The sequence below is a fragment of the Wyeomyia smithii genome, chromosome 2 (assembly GCF_029784165.1).
Source record: "Wyeomyia smithii strain HCP4-BCI-WySm-NY-G18 chromosome 2, ASM2978416v1, whole genome shotgun sequence".
NCBI classification, from domain to species: Eukaryota; Metazoa; Arthropoda; class Insecta; order Diptera; family Culicidae; genus Wyeomyia; species Wyeomyia smithii.
The window spans coordinates 268,859,317-268,882,908 of record NC_073695.1 but is presented as its reverse complement, the minus strand read 5'-3'; the positions used below and the strand labels follow the sequence as shown (position 1 = coordinate 268,882,908).

Sequence of the window (23,592 nt, the reverse complement as noted above, 5' to 3'; positions counted from 1 at the left end):
TTTTGGCCTATTATTTTAAAAAAATCAAAACTTTTCTCAAAAATCATTACAAAATTATCAACGAATTTTTGACATTTTTTTTTATTATTATTAGAGAGGCTTTCAGGTTTTGGCTGGTTCGCCCTTGGCCTATTATTAAAAAAAAATAAAAAAACATTTCTCAAAAATCATTACAAAATAATCAACGCAGTAAAAACAAAAAATATCTGAGAGTTCTTAAAAGAATTTTTCATCGCAAAATGATACGAAACTTACAAAACACAAAATAATCGCAAATTCAATGAAAAAAAAATTATTAAAAACCGAAGAATCTATATGCTCGCCATTACCACAAAAGATCAAAATAATGGATCTTACAAAAAAAAATGCTCGCCATCCCCATCGAAATAGCATTAATAGTCATCAATTAAATTGTTATAAAATATCGCTGGTGACATAATGAAAACCTAGTTAGAGACATGTATTAAATTCTTTAGTCAGGATGGATTACTATTAAAAATTAGAAAATAGCAAAATTTAAATCCTAGATTTTTTTAAACTCTACTCAAAAAACTAAATCACAAATAAAAATTATTAATAAATCACCAAAAAACATGTTGGTGCCCCTAGCAAAGATAGCTTTTCCGGAGACTTGAATGAGTTCCCGTAAGCTGTAGACGAAGAAGCGGCGAACCCGGAGATTTATTACTCTGCAGCCTTTTGATGCACTTCTAACCAAACTAGGGGCACCAATATTCACAAGAATAACTATAGAGCTATAATCTTTTCAGGGCAAAATAAAAAAAAAGCTTGCCCTAAAGTTCAGATTGGAAAAAAAATTGAAAATTATAAGTAGTTTTTTAACTATTCCCGTGAGTTTTGGCGCCCCTAGCCATTACCATACGCATCAACTTACGTTAGAGTTCGCATAGTAATTGCCCGCCCGGTTCGTCGTTTCAACGTTATGTTTACGAGAAAACTCATTTAAGTCTCTGAAAAAATGTTGGGGACTAGGGGCACCAAAATTCACAGGAATGGCTAAAAACCTATAATCTTTCATTATTTTCTAGTTTGAGCTTTGGGGCCACACCTGTGTTGACCAGTGTAAGCTTCAATCTGTCGAATTTATCCAGTTTGAGCTCTAGGGTAAGACTTCGGTTGACCAGCGTTATCCAGTAGATGAAACAATGACAATTGATCAATAACTCCTAACCTATACATTAGAAATTAAACATTCTTCTTCTTTTCAATAATTTAACGATTTCTCATGATTTAAACATTTTTCGGAAAGGTTTTTTGATGTTTAATACCGCAAACATTTTGAACAATTAAGAGTCGGATAATCTAGCGATAATTTGAGAATGGTTTCAGGATCGTAGAAATTACATAATAGGTTATTGTTTAATAACTTTGTAAGATAATGAAACAAGTTATCAAAGTTATCAATTATTACGAAACAGTTTATACATGAAAGTTTCATCAACACATTTTGAGAACCCAATAAAAGATCACAAAAGATTCGTCATCAAAACTATCAGAATAATATAAGGTATTTTTCAATTGAAAATAACATAACAAATAGCAAAATAAGAGAAAGAATTCCTAGAATGATCTCATTAAGAAATAATATAAAAATCGCAAAATAGTAATAAAATATTATAATTACAAAAATAACAGAGCATACAAAATCAATCAATTGATTCTTCAGAAATTACACAGTGCAACAATTTTTTTGCCTTGACTTCTATGTATGATTTTTTGATGAAGTTTGATGCGAAAATAAATTTCCCAGAGTTTGAACATATTTCAACTTAAGGGGCAACAATGGCGCCATTTTAAATTTTTGAGAAACTGGAAATTTTTGCGGTTTTTTCGACGCCATTTTGTTTTGAGACCAAATATCAAAATTCTAAGAGTTTTTCCACATATTAGCATCTTTTTACCAATATTTTGAAAAAAAAAACAGATCTTGCATCGGACGTAAAATGTCAGCAAAATGTCGATTTTGCCCCAATTCCCCTACAACACAAAAATAGGTTTATCTGCTGACATTTTACGTAGATCAGACACCTTTTTTGATAAAAAAAAGGTATAACTTGACTACCACTTTTTGATATTAGCAAATTACCATTAATGCTCAGAAATAATCGATATTATTTTGCTTTGTGGAATATACTAAAACTATGCCAAACCCGGTTTCGTAGAATCACCGTTTTGAGTTCAGTTTTCGTCCGATTTAAGATCTGTTTTTTTCAAAAGATGGGTAAAAAGATGCTAATATGTGGACAAACTCTTAGAATTTTGATATCTGGTCTTTAAACAAAATGGCGTCGAAAAAACATCAAAAATTACCGGTTTCTCAAAAATTCAAAATGGCGCCATTGTTGCCCCTTAAGTTGAAATATGTTAAAACTTGGGGAAATTTAGTTTGCATAAAAATACACAAAAAAATATATATAGAAGCCAAGGCAGAAAAAAAGTCAATTTTTGTTGCACTGTGTTATCACTAAATAATCAAATCATCTTGTGAGAAGAATCTTCAAAAATATATCAAAGAATCTTTGAGAAATATCAGCACACTGTTAACATCATGAAAAAACTAAATATCAGAGCAATCGAAAAATTATCAATTAATATGACATACACGCAAAATTTTCCCTTGTTACTCAAGAAGCAATAACGAAAAATTCTCCTTTTGGCAACAAATGTGTTACTTGAAAAGCAATAAAACTCTTCTACAGTCAAGTAACAATACATACTGTCATAATTTTCGCAGAGTGCGACTATTCATCTGATAATGGTCGTTACAATCACACGCAAAATTTTCACATGTTATTTTATAGGCAATAACAAAGAACTCTGCCACATGTTTTTACTTCCTTCCATCTCCAATTAATTCAGTGAGCGTGTATTAGTTTGATTGTCGTACGCATACGGAGTAGAGAAAAAATATGACAAGAGCTGCTAGATATCTTTTCTCTTTCTACATCGTACAGTAAGCAACGGTTGATGACTTCAAAGATTTCATGTGCGTCCTCAAATCCCGCCACGATTTTAAAACTACGATTGAAAATGAAAACACAAGCATTAATTAGCAAATGCAAGCTATATTGAAAACACATACTCATCGTTTCATGGAAACGCTTTTAGGCCTGTTCGATGATAAAAATCTCTGATCGATTCTAAAAATCTCATATTCGAATCTCCGGCAACTCTGGTCACCTTTCATTTCCAAGTCAATAGTGGGGAACAAAGCAGTGGTGTTTTTAATTAGACATTTGAGATTGACTGGTGAAATTTTGCATTTGTTTGAATAGAGGGGACAGAAATGAACCTGCGTTGCGTCAATACAAATGCAGCGAGTGAAGTCTGGCCAACACATGCATCGCGACTCTAGGTTGTATGTTCTCCTTCAAAACACACACAAACGTGTAATCGTCAAATATATATATATATATATATATATATATATATATATATATATATATATATATATATATATATATATATATATATATATATATATATATATATATATATATATATATATATATATATATGTATATATATATATATATATATATATATATATATATATATATATATATATATATATATATATATATATATATATATATATATATATATATATATATATATATATGCGCGGTCATAAGACACAAAGAGTAATGAATTGTTGCTCTAAATTGATAAAATCTTCCCCGTTTGTGTTGGGTGTAGTTAAAGAGCAGTAAGTGCACCCACGCACTGTTATTCCTGAATGGACTTCATTCAAATAGCTGAATTTCTATAGGTAGCAAACGTACAAATTTCGTCGATAAGAATTAGCTGGAAATCAAATGTAGTGATGATTAATTTATTTTGCCAACTGCGCTGGCATACGCGTAGAGCAAAAGTAATTCGAATGGCAAGATTATTTCGATGCTTACCTAATTTTTTGAATGTATTTAAAAAAATTTCTGGTGGTATAAAAAACCGGTGGTTGCGAACTTGCTCAAAAACACGTTTTTCTGATAATATCCAAGATGGCGGCGGCGAGATACAAGAAGGCGCCAATTTTTTTATACTTCAATGAAAGCTCTATCTATGAAGCTTTCACAAATAACAAATTCAAGAGAAATAGATCAACAAGAAATAAGGAATTACTCAAAAAACAACTTTTCCAAAAACCGTTTTACGCCAAAATGTTTCGATTTTTTCCAGTCTGAGCTTTAGGAAAAAAAACCTGTGTTGACCAGTGTTTTCCAATTGACGAATCAATGAAAATTTATCAATAACTCTTTAATTATACATTTAAAATTAGAATGTTTTCTGCGTCTTATACATTCTTCTCGATAATTTAACAATTTCTTATAATTCAAACATTTTTTGGAAAGTTTCTTTGATGTTTACGGTATTATTTTCAATAAATAAAAATCGAATAATCTAGCAATAATTTGAGAATGATTTTGAGTACAAATTACATAAAAGGTTGTTGTTTAACCACTTTGTAAAACAATGAAATAAGTTATCATAATTATGAACCAAAAATCATGACAAAATAGTTTGGGTATGAAAAGTTTCATCGACAGATTTTGAAAAATCCAATAAAATATCATGATATAGGGTATCGAACGTCTTCGTCAGTGGTTTTCTTTGGCAGTTTTTCTGCAACAATCTCATGCAAAAAGGAGCCGAAGAAAACCACCGACGAAGACGTTCGATACCCTATATAATTCTGTATACTATCAACATCTTAAAAAATTAAACTAAAAATCATCGGTGAAAAAATCGTTTCCTTATCAATTTCTGCTGAATTGTTCTTTTGTTTTTTTTTCATCCAAATACGATCAAAATATGAAAAGATCATTAAGCAAACATGTGAGGAAATCATAAAGAAATTTTTAAAATATTAAAAGAAATTTTAAAACAGGCCATCAAGCAGCCATAAGAAAAGAAAATTAACAAAATTGTCAACAAAAATAATGGTAAACTATTTCGTAAAAAAAAGATTTTTTTTTTCAATATATCAAAGCATCTTCATTTTATCATCAGAGTATAATCAGTAATCGTTAAACATCGTTGAAAAACATAATAAAAACAATAAAACAATAATCCTCAAAGCTCTTGAATTAACAATCAAACAAAACACAGTGCAACAATTTATTTAGCTTTTGCTTCTATGTACGTTTTTTTATGTATTTTGTTGAAAAATTAATTTTCCTCGAGTAATCGATGTTTTCAATGTTTTTTCGACGCCATTTTGTCTTGAAGCCAAATATTAAAATTCTATGAATTCGTCCATATAATAGCATTTTCATACCAGTCTTAAATAAATATGGGTATCAAATCGAACGTAAAAAGTTTTGGCAAAAATCATACAAAAAAGTCGAAGCAGAAGAAAAAGAAATTTTTTGTTGGACTGTGCAATCAATGTTTTAAGAGAAAAATAAAGCATAACAATCACAAAACTATTGAGCAAATAAAGAGTAACGATTAAACATATTGAAATAGTAGAAAATATCATTACAACAAACATCTGAAATTAAAAAATCGTGTTATAAACCTTCAATCCAATACTACAAGGTATACAGCCCTAGGGGTTGTATGAAAAGGTGACGTAGGACCAATATAAACATTCATTTTAACTCTCGTTTAACATATTTCACTACGCCTGTTATACACCGTGTATCTCACACAGGAATAATGGCTCCAGTTGCTATCGTGTTAAGAGAAATAATGAAGTTGATTTTTCTACACGCAGTCTTCTGTATCGAATTGAGCGTAGATATTTGCATTGAAGGCGTAGCCACGCAGTTTCGAGAAAGAGAAACGAAACAAAACACCTTTGATACTATATAGGTATTTTTTACAAGTATTAGAAGAAAGTTTGTGCTCTTTCGAAGCGAATGTAAGAATGATTATTGAGAAATACATGAATATTTCACACTAGTAGTGGTTGTGAAAATTCTCATAACTCTTATCCTAAAGCATTTATAGTTCTGAAAAGAACCGATCCCATGATGTTTAGCTAGAAATGTGTATTACAGAATGCTTAGATCGCACCACCGGTAGCAGTGAGTATTTTGCTTGGTCCCGCCTTATAAAATTTGCTCTCTCGTATCCACTCGTATGCAACTCCCGTTTACTAATGTCGCGTACCTCTAACAGCTATACTCCACTCGCTATTGTGTGACAAACTAGAATGAAGCTGAATTTTCTACACGCAGTCTTTTGTATCGAGTTGAGCGTAGATTTTTGTCATGAAGGCATGGCCTCGCAGTTTCGAGAAAGAGAAACGGAACAAAACACTTTGTTGAGTCAAATTATGTAGGCAGTGGAATTTATTCCGTCCATGTTATTGTTATCCGTGCTCAGGAAGCAAGGCATTAGCGAGGAAAATGTATGGGAAAACTTGACCTTGGAACTTTCCACCTTTTTTCACCATTAAGCAGTAAAGCAACAATGATAAACATTATATCACACAATTGACACACATTTCAACTATCCACCGACACATAAATGACTAAGATGTATCAAGTCATTCGCTTGCTATAATCGTTTGAAATCTGACGCAACATTTGCCAGTTTTATTTTCAATTTTACAAAATGTAATCTAGTGTAGAAAACAAAAACGTAGTCCTACGTCAAAAAGAATTCTTCCAGAATCATCACCAAACGTCAATCAAAAATTATTGTAAAATAATAAAAAAACAACCAAAATATATTCATGGATTTAAAGAAATCATAAAACGTTTGTTTCAAGTTCGTCCAAAAGAAAACATCAAAATTTTATTACACGATTTTACATGCCATCAACACCCGGGACAAAAATGAGGACAATTTTTTTTTTTATGTCAACGTCAGATAGAAATCATAATGAACATCAATATCAGTTTTCAATTTGTAGTCAAAATTTGCTCAGATATCGCAGATATAAAAACTACTTGGAAACCATTGAAGAAACTTTAAAAAATTTTTAAAAATAATTTCCAACAATTTTTTTTTAAATTCCTACTCCTTATTTTTAACAGGTTCACTCGTACAAACTTTTTCACAACCTTCAAAATATTTGATTGTCGTTGATTTTCGATAATTTTTTGAATTACTTTAAAAATTTAATCTTGATAGAACGTCTAATGATAAAATTTGTATAACTTTTGTATAATCTAAAATCAGCTGAATATTCAAACACAATCATCGAATTGGCATTTGGTGAGGAATGTAGTCAATCTTTCCCCTACATGATATCGTCATCTTTCCTCTAACTTTTATTTCAAGGTTTCCGTTATGAATATTTTTGAATAGTATTAAAAATAAATTTCCTCCTTCAACACAAAAGAGAAACCTGTCGAAACAGCTTCCAACTTTAAATAACAGGAACAATCCAACAAACTCCGTCACGGGAAAGACACCCACTTGGCGCCTACTGCCTACTCCACAGCTCGTCACGCCAAATTATTTTGCCGTGTACTTGACAGTAATGAATGATATCAAAAGTTCTGCGAAAGTATGCCATCCTCGTCGGTCGTGGCAAATGAAAGGCTTCGTAACGAACTACATCTCGAGGCGCACTTGGAATGGAGAACTTGCTCATTCGGATGCGGCGAACACTAACTTAACTGCGGCCAAAGTTAGTTTATTCAAATCGGTCGAATCTCGTCAACTCGTCTTGGCGGTGTGTGGGGGGGACCAAACTTTATACTTGCCTGTTGCAGTTCTTTGAGTGGAGTACGATTTCTGCACTCCACACGCGAAACCAGTGCGTTTTTTAATTAGATTTTATTAAATGTTTCTGCATGCGAACAACATTTCATTAGAATGTGAACATTTTTTATCCATAATATTTATATTGCTATAAAACTACTTTGAAAAATAAATTAAACTTGTCAACGTGTTGCTGTCACTTATCGCTACGCTCAAAATTAAATAAACAATAATAGGAAACATCACCAAGGCATGCGAGAAAAAAAAATAATCGAATCATAAAAATCGCTATCAACTGGACATACCATGCAGCAAGGCTGCAAGCCATGAAACCATGACAAACGAAAAAATTGAACATATGAAAGCAATTTACCGCGAAAGAAAGAATTCATGAGAAGACGAAAAAAAAACTGAACGAACATTAACATCAAAGAGTGCTGAGATATTAATCGTCGAAAACCACCATCACGCGGAGGTCGACGGTTGGCAATGCGACCAGCTGATTGTTGACACCGGTTTATTGAGCCATGAAATTGCCATGACAACAACAACAACTCCAGTAATAATGGTGCACAAGAACAACAACAACAACTAGAACAAAAAACAACAACACACAAAACCGATCCCAATTACAAGCCGAAACTCGTAATCTCGCTCGATTGGTAGCTCGACAGGTTTTTTAATTGATGGAAACGACGATAACGACAGCACCCGAGGGGCGAGTAATTGTGCCCCTTCTCATCCCTCTCTCTCTCTCTCACCATGCATGTAGAGTGCATTTGCCATCAGAAGGCCTACCCGCGAATGTGTTTCCGACTGCTTTTGTTTGCTACCAACACGGTATAGCTACCGTCGCATAATTTAAATTATTTCACCGATTGTAGGCGAAAATGAGAAAACTTTACCGACAATAAATCACTAGCAGAACACCGCGGAGGCACAGTGCACTGTGCACCCACTGCAGTGGGATTAATCCTACAGAAAAAACGGTCAGAAATCTTTCACGATGTTAAAATTATCGTTGTTTTTATTTTTGTATGCGAGTTAGCCAACGAAAGACAGATGACATTTATTCATGAAGAAATTAATTTATGTCTCCGACAAAATTCTCAAACAGCACTTAGTCATGAAAAGAAATAATAATAAATGATAGTGAGATTTTGTAAAAAAAAAACAAATTTTTGATTCTGTTCGCAAACACCGATTTCAAACTTAAGACAACCATTAAATGCTCAGAAAATTTCTTGCAAAATGTGTTCATAAAATAAGGTAAACTATGAAAAAGATTATAATTTCCAACGCATACTACTGCAAATTATTCAATGTTTTATAGCAAATATCAGGGATTCAACTCGATTGAAATATCAAGAATTGCCAACTGCGAATGGTTTTCATTATTTTATGCATTATAAATGAATTTGAGTGAGAAAAACTATTATTTTGCATATACTTTTTTTCTAAATAAAACAACATTATTGAGTTGCTATTTCTGCCATAACATTGCTACATTTGGGGAAATCCATGCCGAATGATCTGAAAATACGGAAAAATTTAATCCACCACTTTTGATTTGAATGAAACTTTGCACACGCATTTGGCTTAGCAAAGTAAGTATTTTTTACAGACCTTGGAGTTTGTTTGAATCAGTAAATAGTAAATTTTCTGAAAGGACGTAGATATTTTAGCATACAATTTATTTTAAGCAGTATGGCTTAGAAATCCTTAATTGTATGGAAATACTCTCTAGAAACAGGGCTTCGTCAAATAAATTACAGGGAAGGTAATTCTCCCTAAGAATAATATCGTATCACCCTCTACTATTGTGTCCCGCTCCCAGCACGTTGCTAGTTATTTATATGACTGAAAGAGTGTCTCTTCTCGCGTAGAGTATAGCGACTCACTATATCTACGGCCTGTGAGTAGTCGGGACGCTCAACCGAACGCATTTCATGTTAGAGCTCCGTTATACCGCAAAATCACTATACGAACGAATTTAGTTCTTTGACATGACTAAATTTTAAGTGAAGCGGGCAATTTGTGTAATTTCACTTAAGGATAACTTAGACTTAGAGAAAAATATCTTCATCCAGACTCGCTGCGTGAGCTTTGCTGTTCGGGGACAGTATCAACCGCTGCCTCTCCACAAAGGTCACAGAAAGAGAGTAGGGGAGTTTGTTAGTAGGGAACGATACGTTGGATCAGGATTCAAGTTGATGTGTGATGCGATTATACATATAGTTTCTTTCCGTCTATCTCTATTCAGCATGATTATCTTATTGCTATTTACCGGTTTAAACCATCAGATATTAGAAATGCTGTTAAAACACAAGGGTGCTTAACCTTCTGTTTTGAGACCGATTTGAACCAACAGCCAGAGTAGCACGAAATGGAAAAAAATGCCATTCTTAGTTACTGTTTTTTTTTTTTTTTGAATCACCACTCATTTTTGGGAACGATAAGTTGAAATGCTATGTCGAAAAGGTATTGATAATTACAAATATTTTTAGAGCCACGACGGTTTGATCGGTGTAATCGGTCTTCGGCAAAATTGTAGATAGAAAATTTTGTTGTTAGTTTAAAAAAAAAACTTACTCTCTATAAATGTTTTGTTTTCAAGAAAATTTTTTTTTCGAAATCTATTTCTTTTTATAAAAACCGTTCTGTTCATGAAAAAATAAGAAACGAAAAAATTAAAAATTTTCAGAAAAAAAGTGAAAAAAATTAAAACCAGAACGTTTGGTTTGACTGGTATGAGGCCTTCAGCAAATTCTCTGCTCAGCACAATTTTCTTAGTTACATTTTGTAACGGTTTAGACTAACAGATAATCAAAATAATGTTGGGGCCACGCACAAACATGTGTGGTTTATTTCAATAGAACACAAGATTGTTTAACTTCCTGTTTTGAGACCGATTGATTTGGTTGAAATCTTGAATAGATGTTTCTTTAAACAAAAGATGTCATTTTGTGCTACTGCTTTTTTTCCAAAAAGGTACATGAAAGGGCTTTGATGATCACAAATATTTTTAAAGCCAGAACTGTTTGTTTGATCGGTGCAACATCTTCGGCAAAGTTGTAGATAATAATCTTGTTTTTCCGAAAAAAAAACATACACTCTAAAATGTTTTCTTTTTTTAAGAAAAGGAGTTAAAAACATAAACTGATAATAAATTATCTAAAAACGCCCATTTTTCAAATATTTAATTTTTTTTTTTCATGAAAGCCCAAAAGATCATGGAGAAATAAAAAACGAAAAAGTTGAAAATTTCCAGAAAAAAAGAAAAAAAAATAAAACCAGGAAGTTTGGTTCGACTGGTATAACGTTTTATGCAACGTTATAGAGAGTAATTTTGTCATTTCCAAAAAAAAAAATACACTGCGAGACAAAAATAATTTTTTAAGAAAAAAACTCAAGAATATAATTATAAATTGGACATCTCAAACTAGTCACTTTTTCTGAATCTATTTTTTATTTCTACAAGAGCTACACGCTGCAAGAGACCCGGTTATATTTAACTAAACCTCAGAAAATAAAAAAAAAATTATTAATTTTTTTTTTGGGAAAACAAAAGAAAAGCTTTATTTTTCATATTTTTTAAGACAATTAATGTTCAATATTCTAACGTTTTTTTCAACAAAAAAATTTTTGGACTGTATAAATTTGTGTATATTTTTTGGAAAGACATAATTATTATCTACAACTTTGCCGAAGACATCACACCGATCTAATAAACTGTTTTGGCTCTGAAATTATTTGTAAATATCAATAGATAGATAGAATAGGTAGATTTCATCAAATCATTTCTCAGCCAAATTATAACAGATTTTCATTAACAACACCTATTTTAAAGTTTTCTTCCCTCTTAACAACTGTGAGCTTACATTCAATATGCCTCACACCATCTGATGTAGAGAGAGCGCAGAGTAATAGCTTCTCTGACGAAAAAACGCTCCTAATTCGACAGAGCAAAAATCCAGTGAACTCTAGTAAATTGCTCATCCGCGCACGCAAGAAAAATGAAATAAATTGCTCGGCGACCAACTGAGCATTGCGTTACCGTTCTCATCGCACTGGGGTGCGGCAAAAACAGTATAAAATCGAACTTTTTGCAGAATACGCACCCATGGTGAGTAGTGAATCTTCCTATAATATTTATTTCGAAAACGTTTAGGATGTGGCTTAAATGTGAACCTAATGTTTATCCCTAGCACGTGATGATAAAGAGAGAAAAGGAACTCTGCGACTGAAATACTCTACGCCTAAATGTGGATAATTACTCACTCTGTGTGAGAAAAAGTCTAGTTCTCCAAGGGGTTTGGCAGGTAGAAAATGAAATTTGGGCAAAAATCAAGAGAACGGAAGAAGCCTGCATATAGGTCAACTCTCTAGACATTTTAATATTTTTCGAGTTTTATTTTTTACCTTTCCAAAACAGCTAAAATATAAAAAATCGGTTGAAAAATAACCGAATCAAACATAAAAATGTGTACTAAGGCCAAGAACTGGGTTTTGACCATAACTTATAATTTTTGGGGTATTTGAAAAACTTCAGGTAAACGCGCAAGTAACACTTGACTGGAGATACAACCCACACTAAGTCACATCAGTAGTTCTTGCTTTTTTCATCATTTGTAGCACCGTGAAATATTTGTGCGATAGAAGTCAAAAACTCTGGTTCTCTTAAAAAATATATAACTTAGCCAAATATCAACCGATTTAAACAAAACTACTTTCATTTGTATCGGAAATGAATATACTTTCAAAATTCTAGTGTGCTTGTGGTATATTTCTTACGAAAACAAACGGCAAATTTCAAATTAAGTTGAAAAATTGCGTGAAATAGTTTAAAAAATTAAATTCAAACTCAAAAAACTCAACATTTTTAATTGATATTAGTACAAACCTGTATAAATTTTGAAAGCTCTATTTGTCTCCTTTCTAGAACTGCTTTAATATTGAAATTCGGTTGAAAAATGACTAAGTTAAAAAAAATATATGCGCTGAGGTCCCAAAACCGTACCCTAACTTCAGATTTTGGGGGTGTTTGGAAAATTTCTAGTATGAGCGATAGTTACACTCAACAAGACCTACAACCTAAACTAGGTCACTTCAGAAGTTCTTGCATTTTTTTTTTTCATTTGTCATGTCTAATACTATCGATAACTAGCGATAATTATCGATAGTTTGACAGCTAGAACCATATAAAGAAAAACAACAAAGTGTTGCTTCCGTTGTGGACAGGAGCAATATTTAAAAGTTTATTCACATACATAATTCTCACTTATGCTAAATCTCGTCGTTGTTCGTACAAGTTAGAGTGAGCGAAAATGATTATCTTTCAATTTTCTAACAATTATAAAGAGAATGCCAATACGAGGCAAATATCAATAACTATCGATAACGCTGAAAGTTTACCGATTCCATCGATAGCCGACAACTATCGATACTATCGATAATTATCTATAGGTTTCCCATCCCTAGTTAAAAGACAACCAATAGCACAATCTTGTATGGTTTGAACATTTTTTGTAGAATTTCGAATAGAAAGGCTGTTGGAGCCACCCACAAATGTGTGTGGTTTGCAGTGCTGAGAATATTCACCATCATTATATTTAAGAGCAGCGATTTTGCACCCGTTTTCAATTTTTTTTGCAGTCAAAGAGATATCTTCGTACATGTAAAAATAACAATCATTCTTGGATTTTCATACTTCCTAAAAAAAAACTGCGGTAATTCTAAAATCTTTGTAAAAAAACCGCGTAAAAAATTGCGTTAAAACAACGATCCGTGTAAAGTAAACCACCAAAAAAGTATTTAAATTTGTCCTCTTTGAAGGTCCGGAGATCCTTCAGAGGGAGGTAGATTTTCTTAACGAAGTCTTATACTCAATAAACACTTAGCTGTTTTTAGTTTCGAACCCGCGTTTTTTCAAAAATCCGCGTAATTCGAAAAATTGTGTTCAATGTAACAACACCTTTAGAATCTGAAAAAATCAATTTGTAAAGTAGAAAAATTTGGCCTGAATTGGCAGCAGAAAATTTTTTCTTAAAAATAAAATTAAAAATTCTATTTATAATGTATGCTTTTAAACTGAGCCTTCACCAACAGATATTTGTAATCGTCAATACCTAGCTTCTTAAAAGAAGAACAATAGCACGGAATGACATATTTTTACCATAAAAATATCTGTGCAAAGGTTCAGTCAAGTCAAAACTGACAAAATAAAAAAAAAACATTTAACCCGTGACATTTTTTCGTGTAATTGCTCATAAGAAGGCTGTTGGGGCCACGCACAAGTGTGTGCGGTTTACTGTGTTGGGAATATTCACTATTATTATATTCAAGAGCAGCAGCATTTTGCATCCGTTTTCAATCTTTGCAGCCAAAATATCATCTTCTATGAATCTATGCTTATTGCTAGAAAATCACAAATGATTTAAAAAAGGGGTATTTTCATTAAAAATTCGAATTTTTCAGACCTAGCTTATAAATATAACGAAAGCGGATGCGGTCTATAAAGTCAGACGGCAAGAGCTTCATAAATTGAAATATTTATTAGAATCCTGTTGTATCATTTTTCAATTCGTCTAACGTTTCTTCAAGTTTTCATGCAAAAAAAATTTAAAAAAAATCTAAATCAAGTGTTTAATTAAAAATTGTGGTCAAAAAAAATTTTTTTTTCACAAATGATTGTTAATTCCCTACAACACGTTTCTAGACAGTTTCTCTATGCAAGTAAGGGTTTCTGAGTTACAATACGTTAAAAAAGCGTATTCTAAAACACATACACCCTTTTATAAAATTACTTTTGAGTCTAAAAATTGTTCCTGAATTGGCCACATTGCGAAAGATTAAAATTATACTGATAGGTGGACAAAACCAAATTTCTCATAGATTTTTTTGTGTATCCCTCTTCAAAATTATTCTTAGATCGATTTTTTATAGAGAAGAAGTCAGTGTTTATTTTTTTATTTTACATACTTTAAGGGATTTGTGCATTAAGTAAGTCAAATAGATAACTTTAAATAAATTCACTGTTTATCAAAAATGGCTTGCCGATTATCTTAATACTAAATTGTGTGGAGAGTGTTGTTTTCTAATAGTGATCAAATTAGTAAATACCTACATAAACATAAAAAATGTCAAGAAATGTTGTAAGTTTGAATTGAAAACTTTAACATTTGATTTCTGGTAAAATATATAGAACTGTGATACCCAAACTTTTAGGCAGTTTTTCTTTTTATTACTAGTATGGCCAATATTGGCGCAAAGAGAATTGAAACAAATATTGACAGCAGTTAAAAAAATCTTACGCAAAACCAGCAAAAAACTAACACAACACAACAAGGAAGAAATTTACGTAACAAAATAAACCATAAAAAATGAAATTGCAAAGAAGACTGATAAAATGGTACCAAGCTTTACTACCATACAGTGAAAAATATATAAGATTGGGAAAATAGTGCAGATAAGGCTTAAGACTAATTTTTTACTTCTTTCGATAAATAGTGACAGAATTGCAAGAAGGGCAAGAGTTTTTTTAGCTTAAAAATGCAATTTTTTATACATCACGTCTTTGCAGCCTATAAACAATTTGTCAGTAAGTCGGTTCAACATCGATTTTCTTGTACCACCCTAATGATCATAATATTTCAGTGCTCTCAATTAAAACCTCTGAATTATTATGTCACGATAGTCAATGAAATTTCATGAGAATCGAAATGTTCATGTGATTATTGCTATTCCACGTCGCAAAAGATTTTGACCTTCTTTCTTACCCATTAATCCCACTGTGCTCCCCGATATGGTGTGAATCGAAATATTTAGGTTAGGACGACGCACACGTTCTTTGCAATCAAAAACACAATCGCTTTCCATTCACAAAATGCTTTGTCGGCTCTCTATTCCTCGCTAAATCGAGTGCTGTTTTATTTTCTTGCCACCCCTCCCCCTTGTTCCTCACACCAACCCTGGCATGATTTGTCTAGCGGTGTTGCTTAACGAAAGAAGCATCCATTTTTCACAAAAGAAAACCACCCATTCTGAAAGCAATATACTGCGGTTGATAAGCAATTGCCTGATTGGAGTGGCATTTCACGCAAATCTCCAAGTAGCTCTCGTCGTAGTGTGTGCGAAATGCGACGCAAACGGAACGCTTTCTAATTAGGAAAATGGCTTCCGGAAGCGAAATCAGGAAGAAAAAAAAACATGGCTGAATACATGCTCACAAATTACGATCAGTTTTCGACAGTCTGCTGGGTGTGCGCATTTCTTTGTGCCATGCTAAGTCACTACATGTCACATTCTTAGTTGGCTATGTACAGTTTCCATTTGTTTGCAAGCTCGTGCTCTATTCGGGTCGCTGCGATGACCATAACCTAGTTCAGGACAGGAAAACAAGGTGCAAGTTATTGCTGTTGCTATTGGGTTTGTGCAAGCACTGAAGCTCCTTTAGCGCACCACTAGCTGCTGGTGTCGGTGCGGTTAGTGTGATTACACTAGTTTCCTACTGCGTGTGTGAGAGTGAGTGTGTGTGTGTCTGTCTATCTAATCTAATCGGTGAAGCCGGGCAGTCTAATTAAGCTGTATACACGTCAAGAACTTGAACGTCAGAACCGGAAGGAACAAGAGGTTGCACAGCGGCTTCTAGCCGTTTTCATTCGAAACTATTGTGGTGGAAGAAGGAGCGCCAGCCAAAAGGTTCTTGTGGTGGTTTTTTATTAGAAATTAAATTTTTTGCTTGAAGGAGGAAACAAAAGATTGAAGCAGAAAGCTGGTTGAAGAAAGGTTGCGGAAGTTTTCTTCTGGATTAAAAAAGAAAAAAAAAACAGATCGAAACCGACTTAAATGAAAGATGGACATATGACTGGCGGGAATGACAGTTTTCGATGGGCTGATAGATGGAAAGGATACGCGTGTGGTCGAAAGAAAAAGAAAGAAAATAGATGAAACAAAGGCAAAGGTAGAGAGTGGAGAAGAGTACCTTGACATTTTAAACCCTGATGCGCGATCCCGTGCAACATCGAACCGCAGTGATCGCAAAAGGTTGGTGTAATAAAAGTATATCCTTGCCATTTATGCGGGTTTTGTGCCTACAGGAAAGAGAGAGAAAGATAACAAAAAGAAAGAAAAGAGAAAGACAGAGCAAATACCGCCTTCGTGGGTTGGTTGGGTGTTTGGTTGTGTTTTGCGGAAGAAAAAAGAGATAGAAAAAAAAAAGATCGACCGTAAAAAAAAGTAATAGCAGTTGCTGATATATTCCAGAAAGATACAGGGTGAGAGATAGCGAAGAAATTTCATTCACGTGGCGAACTCGCACGTGGTCCATCTAGGAAAGCTACGTCCGATGAAGGTGTCACTGACGGTAGTTGGTGAGAAGGAGAGAGAAAAAACACATTCCCTGCCATCATCATACGTGACGTGAGTTTTTCTTTCTCCTGTTGTATCCGACAAGCTGACAACTTCAGCAAGGACGATAGTTTCCCATAGCCTACTGTACTTTTGTGTGTGCCAGAGTTCGTTCGTTTGGCTGTGCCTACTGCTATCGAGGTGCTGCTGCTGCCTACTTCCGCTTGCTACCCGCAAGCTCCTCTGGCTGTGTTTTTTTTTTCTGGTGTGTTTATGGTTGTGACATATGGTCACAAAAATGCCAAAGCAAATAATAGCTAAATCACCCTTGGTGCATGGCTTGATTCTGCGGAATTAATGATTTGTTTGTTAGCAGCCTAAATACCACCTAAATACGTTGATAAATATCTAAGCGTTAACCTTTGCCAGTTATACTAATAAATTATTATTATTATTAGCGCACCTTCGTACCTTTAGCTATGTTATGAACTACAAAAGCCCCAAAAATATTAATAATTGCGCTATTCTAGATAACGATTGATGAAATAATTGCTATTCTAGAAACACCATCGAGAATACTTAATGCACTCGTACAATCTACGCTAACTGCAGTACTTCATTTCAACTTTTCAACAAAAATGGATACTATGCAAGCGATGTATCTTTTATGAATTTTTATTCGAGCGCTCAAACATAATTTAATTGAAATTAAACAAAAATGTTTACGAGAGTTCTTTGTTGCTTGAGAATGACCAAATGTTTTACTGTCAGAAATCACGAAAATAGATATGTCCCGATTCCTATCTTTGAACATAAAAGCTTTTTCCAAGTTCGGAACTCTTAATTTCTAATCCAGAACCCATTATCCGCAAGATAATCAATATTTGTGACACTAAACTAGATGGATTGCGGATTCTGGGAAATGGTTCGCATCCAACATGGGAGACATTGAAACTTGTGGTTCCGGATTTGGGATGCTAAATTCTAGGTTCATTCCAAAATTTGTATCGAATTCGAGTTTATGATTTCGAATTCACGATTCTGAATTTTTGGCTTCAAATTTTGTATTCTGGTTCACTATTTGCGGCATGGAAACACCAAATTCTGTCTATTGAAATGCTGCACCCCGGAAAGTTTGGAGAAGTTTGATTCTAAAATCTAAACTCTACATAAGGATAAAAAAATCTTAAAAGAGAATTTAGAAATTCAGAGTCCTACTTTTGGCACGAAAATCATTAAATTTATAATTGTGGTTTGTTTCCTAAAGCTTGAATTGTTTATTCATTTCGAGATGTTGAATTCCTGAGCAATTCGTTTCATTTTTTAAATTTTAAGAAATGAAACTTCTAAATTTATGGAAAGTTGATGTTGGATTTGAGTAGTTACATCTGATTGCTGATTTATAGTTTCTAGATTACGGGTTCTGGTTTCTGGATTATTTGATCCAGTACTTCTGGAAACCGAATTTCTTCACTTGTGATTTTTTGTCCAATATTTTAGGTTCAGAAAGCTTATTGTGTATGGAAGAATTTTCATATTTAATCCACAACCAGGAACTATAATTTCATAATTTAATGCTCGGATTGAAATATCAAATTCCAGATCTATCATTCATTTACACAACATTTGTATATGGAATAAAAATCAATCTCTGGATGCTTGGAGTTTCAAAACCAGATTCTCCATTTAGGACTCCCATACAAATTTAGATTCCGGAAGAAGTTTTTAGATCTCTAGGTTGCAGGGAACTTTGAATTTTGTTGTTTTTTTTTTTTTTGTAGTCTCGGCATTCCGCTGGAATAGAAGTCTATGAACCATGAACCTGTTTGTTAGAGTTTAAATCTGTGGATTCAATGTTGAGGTTATGTATTGTAACCTTTGCATTCTGGATTCGATTAACAGATTGTAACATTCAATTTCAAGGTTCCTATTGTCTAATATCTATTTGGCTAAATTCTATTTGGCAATACAGATGGTCTATATTTTGCTTCAGGAGCCAATTTTTTTTTGCTTAAAATTTCTAAATTATATTTTGAGTAATAGTTTCTGATGTGTTCGTTTTGGATTATTGATCTGTGGAATGGTTTTTCATTCTTTAGAATCGCAAGATATGATTTATAACTCCATCCGGCTTTCTAACCCTTTTAATGTGTGCTGCAAAAATCTTCGAAGCAGAAATACACATTCCAAAAGGCTTTTAGAATTCTAGATAATGTGTGAATTATTATTGCTTCTACGTTTTATTTCATGGTCTCAAAATGTTGCAGATATTAGCCAAAGTTTGAAAATCGAAATTTTTGATATCAGTCTCGAGGTTCTTAACATTAGCTTCTGCATTCTGGAGTCGATACACAATTTTCAGTTTCAATCCATTCTATTTAGAATCCCGAATCTAAGTTCATTGTTCTGAAATTATGGAATGCTTTTGAAACCTCAGTGATAAATTTTGAAATCACTATATCTTTTATGTTGAAACATGCTGAATTTTCATTTTTGGGTCTTAATTCGGATTCCAAATTTATCGATTCCTTCCATACTTGAAACTGTTGGAGCACTGGGCATCGGATTCAAAAAAAAAAACAATTCAAATATGGATTCTGAGTTTTAAATTTAAACGTTATAGACAATTAATTTGTTTCATTTTCTTTAAATACAAAACTATGGATTCTAGTTAAAAGATTTCTTAATCTCGATTCAAGATGATACAAAATCCATCAGAAAGTTTGCTTTGGACTTCTTGGTTCGAACTTCAGCGAAGTTACCGATAATTACCGACGGAACAAACCTGCTTCCTTTATCGGTTCTGGTTTCGTCAATTAATGGTTTTTAGTTTCAGACAACGGGATCCGAATCCTTTTAATTTTATACTTTCATGACTATGCATTTAATTCAGAAGTTACCTTTTCACATATTGTTAATTAAAAATCCTAGGAATAGAGGTTTTGCCTTTAAACCTAAGCTTCTAGATTTAGATTTCTTAGTTTTTACTTAAATCATTTATAAATAGTTTACAATGATGTCTGTTGAATACTTTCGAAACAGACTAAAGAGTAGAGTTAACTCCACATGCAAAAATAACAAGGTTAGGAATCAGTAAATGTACAAAGTCATCATCATCAAAACATACCGTGAAAACCCTACTTAAGTTCAAAAATCAACTCGTAAATTCCGCACCGTTTGCTTAAAATATTCCCGACAACCCCAAAACTTGCGTAATAAATCACATGAATTTCACGATTAGTGTCTAAAAGACCATTAAAGTTCAGCAACTTGGTGTAGGTGTTTTAGATACTGTTATTATTTCTAAATTCTGGGTTTTCTAATTCCTTCTTAATTTGAATTTCTTTTATGATTATTACTGAACCACATTTTTTTTTTACTTAATTCCTTATTTTCAAATTACTAGCTTAATGTTTTATTGTATGGATCCAGTAATTTCTTGGTTCAATTTCCTAAAATAGAATAGAGCCAGATCAATTTCGCTCAAGTTTTCAATACTTGTAATTCTTGTTCTCTCTATGATAAATCATACTTTTTCAATTCTGGATTGTGCAATATTGGCTTTTAGAGCTCACAGTCAGAATACAATAGGATCATTCTCGTATGTAATACAAATTTTCTATATTTTAAACTCTCTGTACTAAATTGGAATTCTACTCAAGATTATAGTTATTCGAGGTTCGATAATAAATGATTTCTACTCCGATTTTTTCACTTATAATCAACAAAGCATTAGTTTCGGTAAAAGTATGTGAATAAAAAGTTCTAAATACACTAGGTCACTTTTTACGCGTTTTTTACGCTGTTTTTTTACGTGGATTTCAGAATTCACGCGGATTTCAGAATTTACGCGGTATTTTTTTTTGACGCGGATTTCGGTTTCTCTCCACTCGGATTGCAGAATTTACGTGGTTTTTTTTACGCGGATTCCGGAATTTACGCGGCACGTAGCCCCCGCGTAAAAAGCGACTTTACTGTAGTAGTAGTGTAGTTTCTTACTTCAAGAGTGAAACTAAAAATAAGTTTATAAAAATCAAAATTATGCCACGAGATTTCATATTTTTTCACTCTTCAGATATTGTTATTCATGCTAATTGTAGAATCTGGAAAATAAATTATTTGGGAATTCCAAATTTGTTTTACAATGTTGTTACAATGTGTTTCAGCGATCTTCGACGCAGGACTTCATATTCCAAAAACTTTCTAGACCTCTCTGAATTTTAGATTTGAGATACAGACTTCGTTTGATTTTTGTAAAATGGCACATGGAATCCCGAATCTAGTTTTAATGTTCTTAAAATATAGAACACAATTTTGAAGAAGAGTTCCTTGATTCTGGAATATGTTGGATTTTGCACAATCTTAGACCTTAACTTGGTTGATTACTTCTGTCTAATGGATAATTGTTTTAAATTGAGGTTTCGAAGTTTATAAATCAATACTTTTTTCATTCCTCTTGGTGTATTGGTCGTAGGACTAGGTTTCTGAATATCTTATCTAAATGTTCGCGCAACGAATTTCATTTTGCGATTTGATTATCCTAAAGTCGTAGCAGTAAGTTCAAAGTTCAAGTAAACAGCGGAGTAGGTGTTCTAGTTCCAAAATTTATGAATCCGGGCTTTAAAGTTTAGTTCTATTCCAGGATTCTTCCCTCTTTCTATTTCTAAAATGAAAAGTTTATCTTAGAACTAACGCCGCTTTTTATGCGGAGGATACGTGCCGCGTAGAAAAAACCGCGTAAATTCCGGAATCCGCGTAAAAAAGAGTAAATTCCGGAATCCGCGTAAATTCTGCAATCCGAGTGAAGAGAAACCGAAATCCGCATAAAAAAATACCGCGTGAATTCAGAAATCCGTGTAAAAAAAGTCGCGTAAAAAACCGCGTAAAAAGCGACCTTAAGTAACTGATTTGCATTTTTTCGTAGTTTTTATTTAGAGTGCATATTTTCGACGCCGGGGTGTCAAAACAACGAAACTTTCGTAATAGTTCTTTGAATTCAGGTTGAAGATTAAATTTAATGGTTGTAAGTTAGTTATGAATCCAGACTCGTTATTTTTTCTGGCTGCAGACTATACTCTGAATTCTTAAATAACTTTTTATTTCTGGTTTCATTTTCCAAATAAATATAAAATAATTCAAAACTTTTTATTTCTGGTTCTATTTTCCAAATTCTAAATAAATCGTACACAATTTGAATGTTGGATTCTGGAATCTTGGTGCGAATTTCAGTAGATAAATTCAAACTTCTTGTCTCGGCGGTTATTACAGGGGAATTAAAATTGCTAACTCTTTTCCAGGAAACCTCAAAAAAAACTTACATTTTTATTGACTCTGGATTCACACAAAGCAAAGGTTCATAGTTTCAGAGACCGGGATACGAATTCTTACTTAAACTAAACTTTAAACTTAACCTTCAACTTAGCAGCTACATTGTACTTCGCGCTGAGGCTTCCGAACAGGTTAGTTCTGTTTTCTGCTTTCCGAATGCAAATTCATATCTTTTTATCACATATTTCGAATTCTCATTTTGGATGCTGTTAACGGATTTTCAACTGTCGAATTCTCACTCAATCTTTCCGGATATTCGAGTAAATCACTTGCTTTAGTCGATGAATTTGGTGTTTTGAAATCATAAATTCCTAAATTTTGAAGTTTCTTTCGTCCAGCTTCTAGAAAATGATATTAAAATTTTTACCCTTTTCATACGAAAGAATATAGAATTTTTTTAACATTTCATCATCTTGTGAATTTTAGGATTTTCAATATTACGGCTGGATTATAAACTGTAATTCTTTTATTAGAATTGCAATTCTGATTCGAACTCATGATTTTTTTTATTTTATTGTCGACGCTTAGAACTATAATTTCTTAATTCTGCTGTAACAATTGTTGAAGTCAGGTTTACGATTTGATTTTTTGACTGTGAATCATGTATCATGCATTCTAAAATTTTTTGAAGTTTGATATTAAATTTTAGAACGAAATTCTTTAGTTGTAGCTGTGAATGATTTTAGAATGTGAGTTTTTGTCCTAAGACTGTATACTAGATTCCAAATCAGTTGAGTGATTTTTGTTACCTGAATAACAAATAAATATATATAATTAATATTTTGGATTCAGTTAGGTTCGGATATTAGTGTATAGATAGTGACTGAACATAAAGATTCAATAGATATTTTCTATTTAGAACATTATCAATTAAAAATATTGAGATTTGACTTTCAGGAGTGGATTTTTGATGTTAGATAATGTTGGACTCCGGGTTTCCTGTTTCAGGTTTCTGGTTTTTCGATTTTAATTCTTGGTTTATTACATATTCTGAACTCCTACTGCGATCGTTGTGTTCAGGTTTTCAACTGTTGAATTTTGGCTCCAAGTTTCTGGATTTTAAATCGGATTGCGATTCAAAAGCATGGCATTTTGAAATTCTTAAATTCTGACTTCTGTGAATCCTTGTGCCCTGAATTCGGAAGCTGAAATGAGCAAATCTAAAAAGCTATTACCTTTTTTATTCGAATGACTTGAGCATTTTTTTTTCTTAGAATATTCAGTTCTAGA

At 32.9% G+C, this 23,592-nt stretch overlaps 1 protein-coding gene across 9 annotated transcripts in view; it reads right to left on the bottom strand.

Annotated features, from left to right (window-relative positions):
- Positions 1 to 23,592, bottom strand: part of LOC129725137 (protein kinase C, brain isozyme) — a 187,610-nt gene that overhangs the window by 32,909 nt on the left and 131,109 nt on the right. The window contains exons 1-2 of one of the 9 annotated variants that reach the window (XM_055680612.1): positions 16,839 to 18,780; positions 16,670 to 16,778 (exon numbers count right to left, since the gene is read on the bottom strand). The exons of 7 other annotated variants lie outside the window; for them this stretch is intronic. In XM_055680612.1, coding sequence (XP_055536587.1) covers positions 16,670 to 16,709 — 40 coding nt within the window. In that variant the 5' untranslated portion in view covers positions 16,710 to 16,778; positions 16,839 to 18,780. Of the gene's footprint in view, positions 1 to 16,669; positions 16,779 to 16,838; positions 18,781 to 23,592 lie in introns of those variants that run through there. One more of the 9 variants, XM_055680611.1, reaches the window with a different exon arrangement.